At 40.4% G+C, this 15,907-nt stretch overlaps 2 protein-coding genes across 3 annotated transcripts in view; both read left to right on the top strand.

Moving 5' to 3' along the window:
* The window catches only part of TMTC1 (transmembrane O-mannosyltransferase targeting cadherins 1), a gene marked incomplete at its 5' end in the record, with an annotated part of 260,055 nt that extends 257,025 nt beyond the window's left edge, over positions 1–3,030 (top strand). For both annotated transcript variants that reach the window (XM_082666290.1, XM_082666289.1), the window contains one exon: positions 1,318–3,030. In XM_082666290.1, the coding sequence (XP_082522416.1) occupies positions 1,318–1,458 (141 nt within the window). In that variant the 3' untranslated portion in view covers positions 1,459–3,030. The remainder of the gene's footprint in view (positions 1–1,317) is intronic.
* Positions 3,031–11,412: 8,382 nt separating this feature from the next.
* OVCH1 (ovochymase 1) overlaps positions 11,413–15,907 on the top strand; it is a gene marked incomplete at both ends in the record, with an annotated part of 75,655 nt that continues 71,160 nt past the window's right edge. The window contains 4 exons of the mRNA XM_082665300.1: positions 11,413–11,547; positions 11,827–11,924; positions 12,695–12,867; positions 14,278–14,365. Of these exons, the coding sequence (XP_082521426.1) occupies positions 11,413–11,547; positions 11,827–11,924; positions 12,695–12,867; positions 14,278–14,365 (494 nt within the window). The remainder of the gene's footprint in view (positions 11,548–11,826; positions 11,925–12,694; positions 12,868–14,277; positions 14,366–15,907) is intronic.

Below are 15,907 nucleotides of genomic sequence, written 5' to 3'. Positions count from 1 at the left end.
ATTCCCAATGTGCAGTTATCTGTTCTGTCATTTTTACACTCCTTTTCACCGGTATGACAAGTGAATACCATAAGAAATAGGCAGTGTTTACTCATTTACACGTAAATAGTCATTTAATAATAACAACAATGACAGCATCGGATTGAGTGCTCATTATATGTGAGGCAGGGTCTGAGGTCTTGACACGTGTTCATTCACTTGGGAGGTAATTAAGCATTCAACAAATATAGGTCGCTATTGCTACATAGTACTTTCACTCCAAGAGGTACTACTTTAAATTGTGGTGGAAATTTAGAGAGTAACTAGTTTTCATCCACACGGAGCTGTAACTGAGAATAAAGCACAGCAGATGCTTGTTTTTGTGGAATGGAGAGATCTCTACCGATCTTGGTTCTGAGACTTAGCAGCACACAGATATGAAAGGGGATTGACCATACGGAAGGAATACATTTAGTGGCAGAAAAGAGGCTGGAAAAAAGTTAGTAATTCTGACTAGTTTGTCAGTGACCTTCTGGGACTAGGCACACATGGTTGCCAGTTAGGGAAGCATTGAACAAACCAGATGGGGGCCAACAGAGGGGTCTTTAGCAGGTCCAGAGTGACATACCTTCCCCCCCGCCTTTAGAGTATCCAGCAGACATATTGTCACACACCTTGAGTATGGGATAAATTTGACTCCATATTATTTATTATCAGTTCTTTTTATTTTATAAAAACTTAGATTTGCATTAAAGCCTGTATTAGGCAAAAGTTGCTTTTATGTTTTAAGGTGAAGATTAAAATACTTCCTACCACTAAATAGCTGTAGTGGACTCCTGAACTATTTACTTTTTAATCATTACTCTTGAAATTTCAAAAACATCTCTCTCTCTCTCTTTCTCTCTTTCACATACCCACACCCACACACACACACATACACATGCACACACACACACACACACACACACACACCCCTCTCCCCCAACCCAACCCTCTTTCTGTCCTCCTCCCTCTCAATATGAATTTCCAGTGCGTTGGCTCCACTTGATTACAAAGGAACAGTGCTAACCCTATGAGAGTGCTATGAAATTATAGCTTCATACCCTGTATTAGTAGAATTGGAAATCTGTTTTGCTGCCATTTAACCTTATCCTTCACATTCTCCATCTGGTCTGGTACTTAAAACAAATGGATTCTCAAAGGCACCAACAGATAAGGATAAAATTACACATGCAGACAGGGTCTCCTTATGAGGATGTTAATGTTAAAGTGGACGAGAAGGTCTGTTTTTTATCTGATGGATCAGAATATAATTATTCTCTTTCTTTTTCTCAACAGGGAAACTACGTGTCTGCAAGAGCTTATTATGAGAGAGCCTTACAGCTGGTTCCAGACAGCAAACTGCTGCAGGAAAATCTTGCCAAATTGGATCGTCTAGAAAAAAGATTACAAGAAGTTCGAGAAAAGGATCAAATGTAGCAGCATTTGACCAAGTCTCCAACGGACAGTACTGGTGCCTTTGGAAGAGGAAGAACTGACAGACGGAAGCCTTGCTTACACATCAGTTGGGGCACAACCGATGAAGTTTTCCTCTTACTCGAGTTCAGGGTGGCACATTTTGGGACACTTGCTGGTAACCCTGTGCTGGGGACTTGCATTTCCATGAAAGAAGACAAAGAGAGCAAAGCAAGGGCTGGAAGGGCCTGAAGGAAGGAAAACAGCAGCTACACGTTTGACAGACGTTTGTTTGCTTTAATTCCAGATTTCCATTCATATGTCTGTCTGATTTTCCAACCTGGAAATCTAATTCCATTTCTTAGTGTAGGTATTTGTGTCTCAGAAACAGAGGCTTGAAATGCTATGAGTGCATGGCATCTCTTCTTTAGGAGAGGAGCTATTTCAGAGAGGGTAAATCCTCTGGGATAAACCATTGGAGAAATTCTACCAAGAGGTAGCTCATTTAATTCTCCAGAACTAGAAATGAGTATCTAACAGTGTTTGTAAAAACCTTCTGGAATATATGGGGAAAGGGGCTATTGTAAGATAAAGCTAAGTAAGGTTTGTCTAATATCCTTCTGAGGATAGTGCTAGAGCCCTATTGAGAAGTAAATTAAATTCCACTCTGATACAAGCTGTTTTCCCATTGCCTAATATGTCAAAAAGGAAGCTTCTGGAATTGTGTATGAGTGTTCTTATTCCTAGGGAAAAATCAAGGGTCTTGCTACCCCTGACTCTTCATGGAAATGTTTTAAATTAATTTTATTACAAGTATTACTAGAGTAGTGGTTCTGCTCTAAGATTTCATAAGTGCTTTTAAAACTCGTAAATGTTTCTGCCTCCAAATATATTGTTATTTTGGTGGAGAAAAAAATAGTATATTCTACATGAGAAATATTAAAGATATTAATTGAGAGAAATGTTCTACTTTACTATCTTAACACTCAGACGTTCTGAGATTATTTTTTGAAAATATATTTAACCACTGAGGAATCTTTATGGTAGATTACAGAAATCTTCATAGACTCTAAATAGATGGACAGCTCTATTGATTTGTCTTCCTAGGCTTAATGAAAATTCTGTGCTTAGAACATGAATGATAGAACCTGCAGTTCCTGGTTCTGTATTTGTAATTTTGGAGATTTCATGGAGAATGCTCAAAAAATCTAGGAAAAAAATGTCTAAATTCATAACTTTAAAATATATATTTATAGTTAAAAGATAGGGATGGCAAAGTTGAATTTACAATTTGTCTTTTAGTGTTATTTATTCATAACTTATAAAATATTTAATATATACACACTTTTTTCCCTGTACATAGTGGTTTTAATAGCAGTTTTCACAACTGATCATACAAAAATTATAAATCTAAATTACAAGGTAGTTAAGTTTTAACAGCCCCTAAAAAAATTTGTCTTGACTCTTCACTTGCTAAAGCTAAAGAAATTAGGAATCAGCCTTCAGTGTTTGGGAGGTAATATATTTTGAAATTGAAGAAATTGGAATACTGATTCTCATTTGGTTTTCATCATAAACTTAAAAAAAAAACAAAAACCCACTCTGGTCAGTGCTGTTCCTGGCTAAGCCAGGTGTCATACACATGTAGGAGCCTGAAGACACGCGTATGTCACACGCTCAGGCCAGAGCAAGAAGCCTCCTGCTTCTTTTCAACCCCAGTATCAGAGACCACTGCCTCTCTATGTTGTTATTATTATTTTTTTGTCAAGGTAAATCTAGATAAAAGGAGGAAAAACTTCTTTGGAAAGGGATGATGCCAGGAATATTTTAAATGCAAAGGATTACGGAATTTGAATTAGCAAATTCTGTTTGTGTGTATTCTGTTTGTGTGTATCAATAATCCAATAATGTATATAGTACCACTCTGATCTTCTGTTTCTAATAGTCTTTTAATGTTATATATCATAAATGTATCCAAAATTTCATTTAAAATATTTTTATTCCCTCCCAAATTATACTTCTGTAGCCCTAAGGTCAAGAAATGTACTAATTTATTGTAAAATAACTACTCCATCCCCAAAAGGAAAAACATGAAGCCCTAGCTAAAAACAATATCTAGGACTTTAATTACAACTTTTTAGTTTTAGTGTAAAAAAAACTCATACTTAGAAAGTTAATGGAAAATATAGAGCCCCAAATTTTGAAAAGCAATTACGCCTTACTTGAAGGGCTGCTAAAGATAGGCGAGTACATTTGTTGGAATAATTGAAATGGCTATTACAGCCTAAAAGTTTCTGAGAGAAAATGGTCACTGGCCTTCAGGAGACTTTTCCTGCCTTCTTTTGGGTGCTTTTCTCTCTTCCTCTGTTCTCTGTCTCTCTATTTCTCTCTCCCCCTCTCTCTCCTGCCCTCTCTCCCTCGCCCCTTCTCTCTCTCCCCCTCCCTCTCTCTGTCTTTCTCACTCTGTCACTCTGTCTCGTTCTTTCTGCACTCACTGGCATCTCTTTGAACGTTAAAAGTAAGCCTGTTTGTTGGACCAGATATTTCTGTCCTGAGTTAATACTTTCACTTATATGTGGCCAGTGAAATACTTTTCATAGTTGAGTGGTGCCTATAAGAAAATAAATCACATATTATTTTTCAGAGATATTAAGTGTATTTTATAATTATTTTTATTTGCTCTTATAACATGAAATAATATGTGGAATTCATCCTTATCAAAACGAAAGTGGAGTGCCCTGGCTACTCATGGAGATGAATCCAGGTTCCCTTAACAGAAGCATGCTTGGCTGTGAGTTGATAGCCCCTTTCTGAGATGGAATTGCAAAGCCAGCTTTGTGGACATGCAGTCTCTGTAGACCCTCAGAGTCCTGCACTCAGAAGCACCTTGTGTTTGGTTGAATTCTCTGCTTGAAGTTCTCAGTAATTTTTGAATAATTCCATTTTGCACTGGGTCGTGGGTAGGAGGGAAGGTAGCTGAGGACAAGACAGGAGTTGCTTCAGTCTAGCTGAACACTTGATCTAATGAGCAGAGTTTCATTTGTGACTGTTACCCTGTGCAGCATTGGCTATTTTGTCTCAGCTACACTTAGAGTTCCTTGTGTACATATATTCCCCTCCTACTGCCAGTCTATCTAACCTGTCCTTCTGTCTGACCAGAACCAGTTCTCCTTGCCTTCAAATTCTCCAATAAGTGGCAGTCCTTTCACATGTCCTTCGACATGGAGCCACGAGAATGGCTTTACAAGTTTATGTTAACCTTAAGAATTATTCAGGATTTTAAAAACTGATTCAGATGTTTTCAACCTGTTAACGGCACTCGTAAAACATGGTTCAGTGATGTAACGTAAGTGAACTAAACCAAAGATTTAAATACCTTGGAGGAAAAGAAATTTTATTTTAGGGAATCCTGAGATATATCTTTTAGGCCTGTTTATTTTGCAGCCCATCAAAAAACAAAGAGGATTATCAGCGCTTTGACTCCAACTCCCCACAGTACTTCACAGCCCCCAGTGTACGAGTCTGACGTGCCTAACATGTGGTACCTCGGTTTGGTGCAGGGTTTTGCAGTGGTTGTGCAACTGCGTTTCAACAGGACTGAGAAAATCCAAACCTTTCCATACAGGGTTTTGTATCGCCTCTATTAAACATTCCAGGCCTCCCGGATTGAAGAGCCGGGTTCAGCTGATAGCTGAGCTCTCGCCCCTCACACACAGGTGCTTTGGCCCTGGTGGATTTGAGGATAACCTGCGTGCACACCTTTAGGAATCCCTGGACCCTGGCCACCCAGGTTATGATTCTAATGTGCAGTGAGGCATTTGACCTTTATATTTACAGAATTCTTGGTTCTCAGATGGACAGGGATTGCCTTGCCATTTGCACGTACTGGACGAGGCACCCGGTATATAAAACTCATATTGTTTATGACTCATAGAAGGGCCCATGACATAAAGCCATGTTCTCTATGCCTCCCTCTTTCTTTAGGTTACGCATGTCAGCTTTCGTTAATTATTTCTTAATTGTACTCATTAGAATCAGTTTTTAAAAAAAAACAACAAAAAAAACTTTTTCTCTGATTTGTGACGGATTTGCACTTTAGATCAATAAATCCAGAGGGTATTAGTAATAACACTCAAAGCAAATGTAGTTATAGGTGTTCTGTTTATTTTAATTTTTTTCCTGGTTTCTGAATCACATTTACTTTGATTAAATTGTATGTTGGTATCTCCCAATAATAGCAAAACTTAACTATCTAAATGGCATCTTTTGGCATTTTAAAAGTAAATACCTGTCAAATCCTGTATTTAGGCTGTAATTGAATAGGATGAAAACTTACAATGCCAAAAACTATGGAGAAATATAACTGTTTATGATTATGATTATTCTTGAAGTTTTCAGTGTGAAAAATATGTTGAACAGTTCTTCCAAAAATAGCACTTCCTTATTTTTTTTTGGTAGTCATATAACTTAAAGAGAAGAAATAAAATAACTTCAATCAAAGCTATGGTTTACTGTCAGTAAAATAAAATGTCACAACAGAATCAATATCTATCAATTGGCTCATATAAAAATGTTCCATTTTTATCACCAAGGATCCTTTCCATGAAAACCTTTAGGGCATATAACTTGTAAAATTAGCACCCATCATAATATGCAGTCATTATCAGTTTGTAAGTTTAGATCAGCATTTACCACAAACTGAAAAGAGATGTCTATGTCCAGAAATCCAGGAGTTTTTTCCCATTCTCAGTGGGGCACGTGGTGCATATTTGTATCACTTTAGACTTTGCCAATGTGCATAATGTCCTTCTGGGGTTGTGTTGCTGGTCCATAGGAGGGGTGACCCAGTCCAAGAACCAGGAGATCTGGATTCTAGTCCTGCTCTGCCACCGAGGTGCCGCCTCACCTGGGACAAGTTACCAAGTGTCTCAGTCATGTTTATTGTCCATTAAAGGAGTGGTTACTCCTATGGACCTATCCAGCTCTGTGAGTCCCCTGAATCCAAATGCAAAGCCCTCTGCCTCTGAAGAGATAACTGATAAGTGTTGCCCTTCGTTTTAGAAATTCTTAATCATTGCAGCAAAACACATACACAAACAACCCTAAAAGTGACTGAACTGCCCAAGTACTTTACTATGGCAGAGGTAACTACTCTTATTTTGCAGTCTGTACATATAAAAATTAGCGATTTTTTTACGTTTCTAAGGAAAAGAGATTTTAAAACATTTCCTCCAAAGGAACTAAAATATCTGTATTTTAGCCCCATGGCTTGCTTTTACAATGTGGAAATCGTTTGACTTGCTGTGACTCACCCATCCCTCCTTTTGTCAGAGGAAAATACTTACATCATGTTCTTGATCAGTTGTACATAAATGTACATTTTTGTTACTTTTTCTGTGCCAGTTAGAAATATATCTCCCATAAAGTATTTCTCCCATTTAAGTCTGATTATGTACACTTTGCCTAGATCTTTCCAAAATAAAATTTATGTAAATGTCTATTTTATATAAAATATGATGAAAATAATTATGTCTTGTTTCAATCTCTCAAGTGCTCCGTGATTAGTACCCACTGAAATCCATGTCACCAGTAGGTGCCTGCTTTAAAAAGAAAAAAAGAGTATCCTTCTTCCTTTCCCCATTCATTCATTCATTCATTGCATTGTTCTGTGTGCTTTATGTCTGCTCTCTTTTTCATATCCCACAACCACTGTTTTCAGTGCTTACCCATTCCAGATCTTTTCCCCTCATCTTACTGAGATGCCTTCACCTCTTTCTTTATGGAGTAAATACAAGGTAGAAAACCCTCAATATCCTGCACTCAGTCATCTACAAACTTAACCTGCACCCAATTCTCCCCTCTCTCCTGTTGCTACAATGAAAGAAGAGGGCCCTCGGCCCTAGATTATCACATCTTGTAGAAATTCATTCCATTCTTTAATCTCTTTCTTCTTCCTTAACTTCTTCCTTTTTCTGGCTCTCATCAATTCTGTTCTATTTTAAAAACACAGATACAGGGCTTCCCTGGTGGCGCAGTGGTTGGGAGTCCGCCTGCCGATGCAGGGGACGCGGGTTCGTGCCCCGGGAACGGGAGGATCCCACGTGCCGCGGAGCGGCTGGGCCCGTGAGCTGTGGCCGCTGAGCCTGCGCGTCCGGAGCCTGTGCTCCGCAACGGGAGAGGCCACAACAGTGAGAGCCCCGCGTACCGGAAAACACACACACACACACACACACACACACACACACACAGATACAGGTAGCCACCATCAAGATCCCTTGAAAACAATCCTTCCTTTATTCCTTTTCACCTCTGGCTGCTACTGCATCTCTTTATGCCCTTCACAGCCAGACTATTTTGAATAAATTGTCTTCACTCATTCTTTCTACTTGCATCCTTCACATTCTCTCTGCAACCTAGTGAAATCTGTCTCTGCAACAAATATTCAAATCAAGTTGCTGTTTCTAACGTCACTAATAATCACTTTAGTGCTGATTCCTAGGTCTTGTGGGACTTGGGAGAGCGTTCGAGAGTTTAGATCAGTGGTTTAGCGGGAATGGAAAAACATATTTTAAACAAAATATTATTTACCCCATGACTTGCTCATTGTTCATGGGTTAGTCTCCCAACACTCCTAAGTTTACAACTGTGCTTAGAGCTGGGGCTTCCATCAAGAGTCTTGGAAGGCCTCCAATAGCAGATCATTATTTCGCTGCCCTAATGAAGATATATGTTCAAATTCAAGGCAGATTTCCCAATCCAATTTGGGAAAGTCCAGCCCACTCTGCTTGACATCCTTTCCTTTTCTGAAGTGTTCTGGTTTGTTTTGTTTTGTTTTGTTTTAAAATAAGAGAACCCTTCCATTTGGACCCTTCAAGGTCACCACAAACCCAACATATTTAAACCATCATCTTACTAGCAAATTTAAATCTAAAACTAATGACCTGGCTTTTGTTATGTATGCAATTCGTATTGAATGGCTCTTTTTCTACTTAATGGAAAGGCATTATTTTGTCAAGCCAGAAAGGGATCAATCTCCTGTATAGAAGGACAAGGTCTCACTTGAGGCTGTGAGTTTGAACTCTGGAAACAAAGGGAGCTGTGATGTAACAGGAAATGAAACAGTGCCCAACCCCATGGAGACTCCCAGGTGTGAAACACACCACTGAAGATCCTGCAAAGCTGTGTGTGTACCATGTGCACAAAACTACAAGGGGACAGGGTCTGTAAGCTTCATGAGGTTAGCCATGAACTTGAACATCGTGGGTCCAACGTGCACAGCACATGTTCATTTTTTCTTTCCTTCTATTTTATTTTGTAACAGCTTTGTAGTGACTTTAATCTGACCCTCTCTAGCTAAGAAGAAAGAGAGGAGTTTGCGTCCCTTTGGAGGGTCTGAGCTTTTATTGGAGAGTAGTGTGCCCCTGGGGCCACAGATGGTTATGGTAATAATCGTGAGGTCACTACAGTGAAAGCGAAACTCGGAGATGAGAGTGGTGAGGGCCAGTCCCCTCAGACAGCCACCACCTGGAGAGTTCTTTTACAGCACTCAGATGTAGCAGTGTATTTTCAGAAAAGAGCAGCTTACCTTACCAAGTCCCCTCCTGGTGTGCCCTAGACACCCAAGCTTGAAACCCAGGAGTCATCTACTCAGTCAAACTGCCATCCAAGTTGTGACTATTTTATTTTATTTTATTTTATTTTATTTTTTTTTTTTTTTGCGGTACGCAGGCCTCCCACTGCTGTGGCCTCTCCCGTTGCGGAGCACAGGCTCTGGACGCGCAGGCTCAGTGGCCATGGCTCACGGGCCCAGCCGCTCCGTGGCATGCGGGATCTTCCCGGACGGGGGCACGAACCCATGTGCCCTGCATCGGCAGGCGGACTCCCAACCACTGCGCCACCAGGGAAGCCCAAGTTGTGACTATTTTAAATAAATACTTAAAATGGTGCTACTCTCAAGAACAATTCAGTCCAACAGAACTGTTGATGATGGCAGTGTTGCATATCTGTGCTGTCCAATATGGTAGCCACTAGGCACAGGTGGCTATTGAGGATCAGAATGTAGCTAGTGCGACTGAGGAACAAATTTTTTTTATTTTAGTTAATATTAATTTTAATAACCATACATGGCTAATGTCCACTCTATTGGACAGTGCAACTTAAGAGCTTTTCCGTGTTGTAAGACTTGGGACATAAAAATCACGGAAACCCCTTTTAGCTTCATAAGGCAAGAAGGCTTGAGATGGTGTGTTTCAAGTTTGGGTGCCAATCACATTCTTGAAGCTTTTTGCCAGAAGCTTCCCAATTCACCTGCTCCCTTCTGCCCCTCTCTGACTGTCAGCTGCCTGTCCCTGGACCTGCATTCCCTCCACCTCGACTGTCTCTGTTTTCCTGTCCTTCTGTCTACCACCTGCCTGTCTCCCTAATTTGTTTACCCTCCTACCTCAAGAAGCTTTTATTTCTATTTAATACAAAAGTGAAATAACTGGGGCTGGGGGACTGGTGTCTAGGTTAGTTAATATATATAAAATGTTCACTTAGCCTTGCCCTCATTTTTTGATAAATTATAAATCAATTACAAATTCTGGCTTTATTCCTCTCCCAATCTCAAGCTAACTCGTTACAAATTACTTATTAGAAAATAATTATTGAAAAAATGCTGACATGATAATCCTGCTACTGGATTCATTTTAATACTCTTAAATGCTGAACCCTACAGTTTTGGTCCATTCCACTGAAGTTGATGATGCCACTGAGAAAAGGAACGGGGTAGAAACCTGATCTTTCACATCCACTCCCTTTGAAAACTTGGGAGTGTCACGGTCTTCAACAAGCTTCTTAGAAGCAGGGTGGTACCTTTACATACTCAAGTTTTCACGAGTCCTCCTTTCAGAGGTCAGCCTGCCTGTGTCTTGCATGGGTGCCCAGCTTCCTTGACCCTGGGCTTGGGCCACACTCCCTGGTTGGGAACAGAATTCACCTGCGCTGAGCGTTCTAGGCCACTGATGCCCTTGCTCCCGCATCTGGCCCAGGCTCACCCTCGAGGTCACCTCGCATCTGTCTCCAGGGGCGGAGGGCGGGGGCGCTATGACACCTGGGCGGCCCGAGAGCGGCCAAGGCTCGGCTGGTCCTGAGGAGGGAAAGCTGTGCGCCCGGCTGCGCGACAGGTGCGGCCCCTTGGCGCCGCGGGAGGGAGTGAAGAGCGCGTGCGCTTCCGGGAGCGCGAGCCCTGCGGCCGCAGCGCCTCTCCTCGCCGGCGTCTGAGGAAGACCGACGGGTCCCCGCGCGCGGGCGCCATGCGGACGCCGCCTGCGGCTGCTTCGCTGCTGCTCTTGGTGCTCGCGGTCCGCCCCTGGCGGAGCAGAGGTGAGCCTGGCGCTGGGCGCCGCCGAGGCTGCGGGCGGCTGAGCGCCGGCAAGGGGACTTCATTCCTCCCCAGGGCAGAACAGCCAACTGTGCCCAAGAAGGGCCTGGGCCGGATTTTCTTCTGCAATCCTTTGGATTCTGGAGTTCAAGTTTTTAGGCACATCTGCTAATCATGCTTGTGCTAAGGATTCTCCTCCAGGGAAAGATAACCAAGTAGAAGTAACTTAAAACCTAATAGCTCTGTTCCGGAGCAGCATATGTTCTCCAGTATCTTTCATTCCACCTAAATTATGTGATGCTCACCCTCCCAGAGAAAGCCCCGAATCCATCACCAGAGGGAGAGGGCCTCATGCAGTGCCCAGGTCTTTTTTATTAAGGTAGCTCAGGCTGTAAAGGGCAGAGGGAGTGGCGAGGCAAGTTCTAGTCAACGAGTCAGGGGTATCTTGAGAAAAGAAAGGGGATAGCCTGCAGCTGAGTGACACCAGAACATCTGAGCCAGGCCAGGAAAATCCGAACGTGGAAATCAGGATAAAATGAACGCTTACATAAGATGCCGTGTGTGTGTGTGTGTGTGTGTGTGTGTGTGTGTGTGTGTGTGTGTGTGTGATCACACATATGCTCTCCCACACAGGACTGAAGTGCGGAATTCGTGCTGTTGATTTGAAAAGTACGGAAACTATCTTGGAATCGGGGTTCTTCTCTAGAGTTACTAGTTGGGGAAATTCAACAGTTGGTGGACACCCGTGGCAGGTGGGTATAAGAAAGACATTGATTTCTTAATGAGAAAACGGTGAATTATTTCCTTTCTTTCAAATACTACAACTCCAGGTTAACATGTAATTTTTCTCCAGACCCCACTTGACCTCACTGTCAAAGAGTTTATTTCATAGGAGATCTCTTCCTAACCAATTTATATCAGTGTCTTAATGTGACATCATATTAGAAGAGTTGATTTCAAATGTTTCTGAAGGAGACGACATCTGTGTGGAGATGTATATTAGTTGTGTTCATAACTTTTTTCTTGGGCAGGTCTCCCTGAAATTAGGTAGGCACCACTTCTGTGGAGGAAGCTTGATTCAAGGTGATCTGGTGGTTACAGCAGCACACTGCCTGGCTAGCCTCGATGAGTAAGTTGTGGATTTCCATTACTTATCAAACCTTGATCCATGGCAATAGGATTGGGAGATTCGACGCCCTAAATACCATACAAGGTTCAGTCTTAGTCCCTTTCTTAATTTTTCCCTCTGGTCTACCTACCCACTGACCTTCCTGATTCCCAGAAACTTGTGTATATCCCAAGATTTCTTGTGCTTCCTACTCTACTAATCAGAGACCCCAAAGATCCCAGACATCATCTATGATCTGTGGAGTTAGTGGTGGGGTAGGGGTGATGGTTACTTATTTTAATAAAGTATTAACATCAAATGTTGAACAGATGCACTAATGTTCTAATAATCTGAGTTTCAGTAATTAGGAGGGGAAAATACTGTGGAAACAACAGATACTTGACTAGATTAGAAGAGGGTACTAGTAAAAGGAAAAGAAGGACAGTTCTAGGAACAACTTTCTATCTTGCGTAAAATGGTAGAGCATGTATAGACTGGTTTATGTACAAAAGAAGACACAAATATTTTATGCAGAAAGACAATTGACGCTAGGGGAAAGGGTTCACAGAATGTAAACACTCTGTGATTGAAAACCATGACTTTTTATAGATACCTATAATTTACAGGGAATTATAACAATTGATAATAATCACTAATAAAGATACATCTTCTTTTAAGACTTAGAAATGCTTAAAGGTACATTAATCACTTTCATTTAATTACATGAAACCAAGACTGTCTTTCCTGGGGGAGACAGCTAGACTTATTGAAAGATTTTTGTTTGGTTTTAGGAAGCAAATTAAGCATCTGACTGTGACTGCTGGGGAGTATAACCTCTTTCAGAAGGATAAGGAGGAACAGAAAATTCCTGTCTCAGAAATTATTATCCATCCTAAATACAACAGACTTGGATGTATGAGTTTTGATATTGCACTGCTATATCTAAAACACAAAGCCAACTTTGGTAAGTAGGGAGTGTTGGAGTACAAAAAAAATATAATGGAGGGCTTCCCTGGTGGCACAGTGGTTGAGAGTCCGCCTGCCGATGCGGGGAGCGTGGGTTCGTGCCCCGGTCTGGGAGGATCCCGCGTGCCGCAGAGCGGCAGGGCCCGTGAGCCATGGGTGCTGGGCCTGCTCATCCGGAGCCTGTGCTCCGCAACGGGAGAGGCCACAACAGCGAGAGGCCGGCGTAAGGTTAACAAGCGCTGAACAAATGTTAATGGTAACAATATTTTAAAGTGGCAATGAAATCAGGCAATAACCATCAATTCCACAGTCAAATGAATATCAGAATGTGACAAGTAATTTATTTAAATAACACCTCCTTAATATCATCTTTCTAAGCTTCTCATTGCCTAGTTGCCTGTTCTAGCTTCCAACAATTAAAATGTGACACAGGAGTCTGAAATTTCTGAGTGAATGCTGGAGACTTGCCATGTCATTGCTAAAATCTGTGTACTTTTACTTTAATATCATTATACAAAGGTATTTTATTATAACCCAGGAAGTTAGAGATGGGAAAACACCATATTAGTTTCATACACTATAATTTGACAGCTTCACTATGACTCATGATTTGAGAAAATTGGATAATTGTTAAATCTGAAGAACTCAGGTAAAGAATATTGTGAATACTCTTCAGCCATAAAAGAGAATGGAATCTTGCCATTTGTGACAACGTGGATAGGAACCTGAGGGCATTATCCTGAATGAAATAAAAAAAGGCAAACACTGTGTGATCTCACCTATATGTGGAATTAAAAAAAAAAAAAAAAAAGCTGATAGATACAGAGAACACATTGGTGGTTGCCAGAGGTGGTGAGTGGGCAAAATGGGTGAAGGGAGTCAAAAGTTATAACTTCCAGTTATAAAATAAGTCCTGGAGATAAAAATGTACAGTATGATGACTATAGTTAATGATACTATGTTACATAGTTGAAAGTTGTTAAGAGAGTAGATCTTAAAAGTCCTCATCACAAGGAAAAAGATTTTTGTACCTATGTATGGTGATGGATGTTAACTATACTCACTGTTTCACAATACATATAAATAACAAATCATGTCATAAACCTGAAACTAATATAATGTTATATGTCAATTATACCTCAGTAAAAGTGGGAGAAAAAGTATTGTAAAGAATATCAGATGGTTAATTAATAAAATTGTTATATATTTTTAAAATTATGATTTAGAAATTTTCCTAACAAAGTCTGCAAATACAAAGTATAGGTCATGGCACCTACAAACAAATGCATTTCCATAAATACGAATTATATAATATAAATTATATAGCTTCAAGCTGAGTCTGTACAATATGTCTTGAAATGTCCATGGCTGAGCAAAATAATCAGCTTTTTTTCCTATGTTTTGGAAGATTGTAGACCTCAGGGAACAGTATTATTTGGAGAAAATGGGAAGATTTGTTATCCCCATTCAAAAGAGAGCAACTATTCTCATCATCGGTACGTAACCCTGGTAGGAATGATCCCTGGGTTTTTCCCCCAAATCATGCCATTTTAAGGGGCCATGTTTTGGCAATTTTATCTGGTATCTCAATTACTTTATTTGATTAACATAAAACCCTAAATATTTTATCTGGTATTGGATGACAAATATTTGCTAATTGGTATTTCTGATACCTGTTAGTATGAATCATCAGCATTAAGACTGGAGCTTACGAGGGGAATTCCCTAGCAGTCCAGTGGTTAGGACTCCAGGCTTCCACTGCAGGGGGCCCAGGTTCGATCCCTGGTTTAGGAGCTAAGATCCCACAAGCTGCGGGGCACAGCCAAAAAAAACTAAAAAAAATAAACAAACAAAAAAAGACTGGAACTTAACCTGAATTGATGTATTCAAATATCTAACATTAACAGCAGCTGGTAGTGAGATTGTTTTGGGAATCTAGTGGTTAATCCTGTCCCACTTATTTCTGTAATAATTGTAATACTTTGTTCAGTGTTGCCTATAAGAGGGAAAATAGTTCATTATCTATAAGCTTCAGTATCTTAAAAAAATTTTTACCTACCTTGTCCTCTATATGGCTAAGAATATCTTTAAGCTTTAAAAATTAATTTTGCAAATATCTCATTTTCTTAAGTGTTCTACATTCATTTTTAAAATCGCATTGAGCATTGAAAGGTATTCAAAGGTAGATGAGAGTTCTATGAGTTTATAATCTGGTAGGAGGAAAGAGCTGGACAAAAATAACTATACTATAAAACAAGGTGAAATAAGCTTTATAATACACACTACCAAGGTGTGTTGGTACTATTGACAATGGAGAGAATAATTCCTATTGCAGTGATTTGTGAGGTGTGTGTACTGTGGTTGGGAGGGGTAGAGATGCTTCAGTTAAGGGGATGGTATTGAAACTAGACAGTGAAGTATAGTTATGATTTTATTGCTCATGACGTCTTTTGTAGCTCTAACATATAAGAGATTTCTACAGATCATGCCAGGCAGAGGGAATTGTGTATAAGAAATGTCAGGAGGTGAAGAATATCAGGACTGTTTGGACAGTGTGTCCCAGTGCAGCTGGAGAACAATGTTAATGTAAGCAGGAACTGGGGTAGCAGTCGATGATGAAGATAAAAAGGGCTTAATTGTAGAGGACCTTGAATTCCATGTGAAGAAGCTTAGACTTTATGCCATGGGCAATGGGAAGTCAAAATGGTGGTGAGATTATAATTTACAAAATTAATGTAAAATAAATGTAAATATCCATTACAAGTATAGGACAGAAATGATGTGGCTTAATTGCAGCCCATATTTAAAAGGCTTATTAAGAGTCTAAGTTGACTTTCTGTGAGTCAACCTAGTAATAATATAATACCAATAAAGCCTTTGCCGTGTTTGCTTAAACTTTTAGACGAATAGCATCCAGAGTCCTATTCTGTTAGAGTCCTGGGCTGGGGTGTAGGCAGGAGGTCTCTAGATACAGTCGTTAGAGAGGAACATTGATAGGCTGGAAATTACCTGAGGGACAATGACCAAGATCAAAAGAA

The sequence above is a fragment of the Grampus griseus genome, assembly GCF_964374135.1.
Source record: "Grampus griseus genome assembly, chromosome: 11".
NCBI classification, from domain to species: Eukaryota; Metazoa; Chordata; class Mammalia; order Artiodactyla; family Delphinidae; genus Grampus; species Grampus griseus.
The sequence above is the reverse complement of the archived record's forward strand: the minus strand, read 5'-3'. Positions and strand labels throughout refer to the sequence as shown.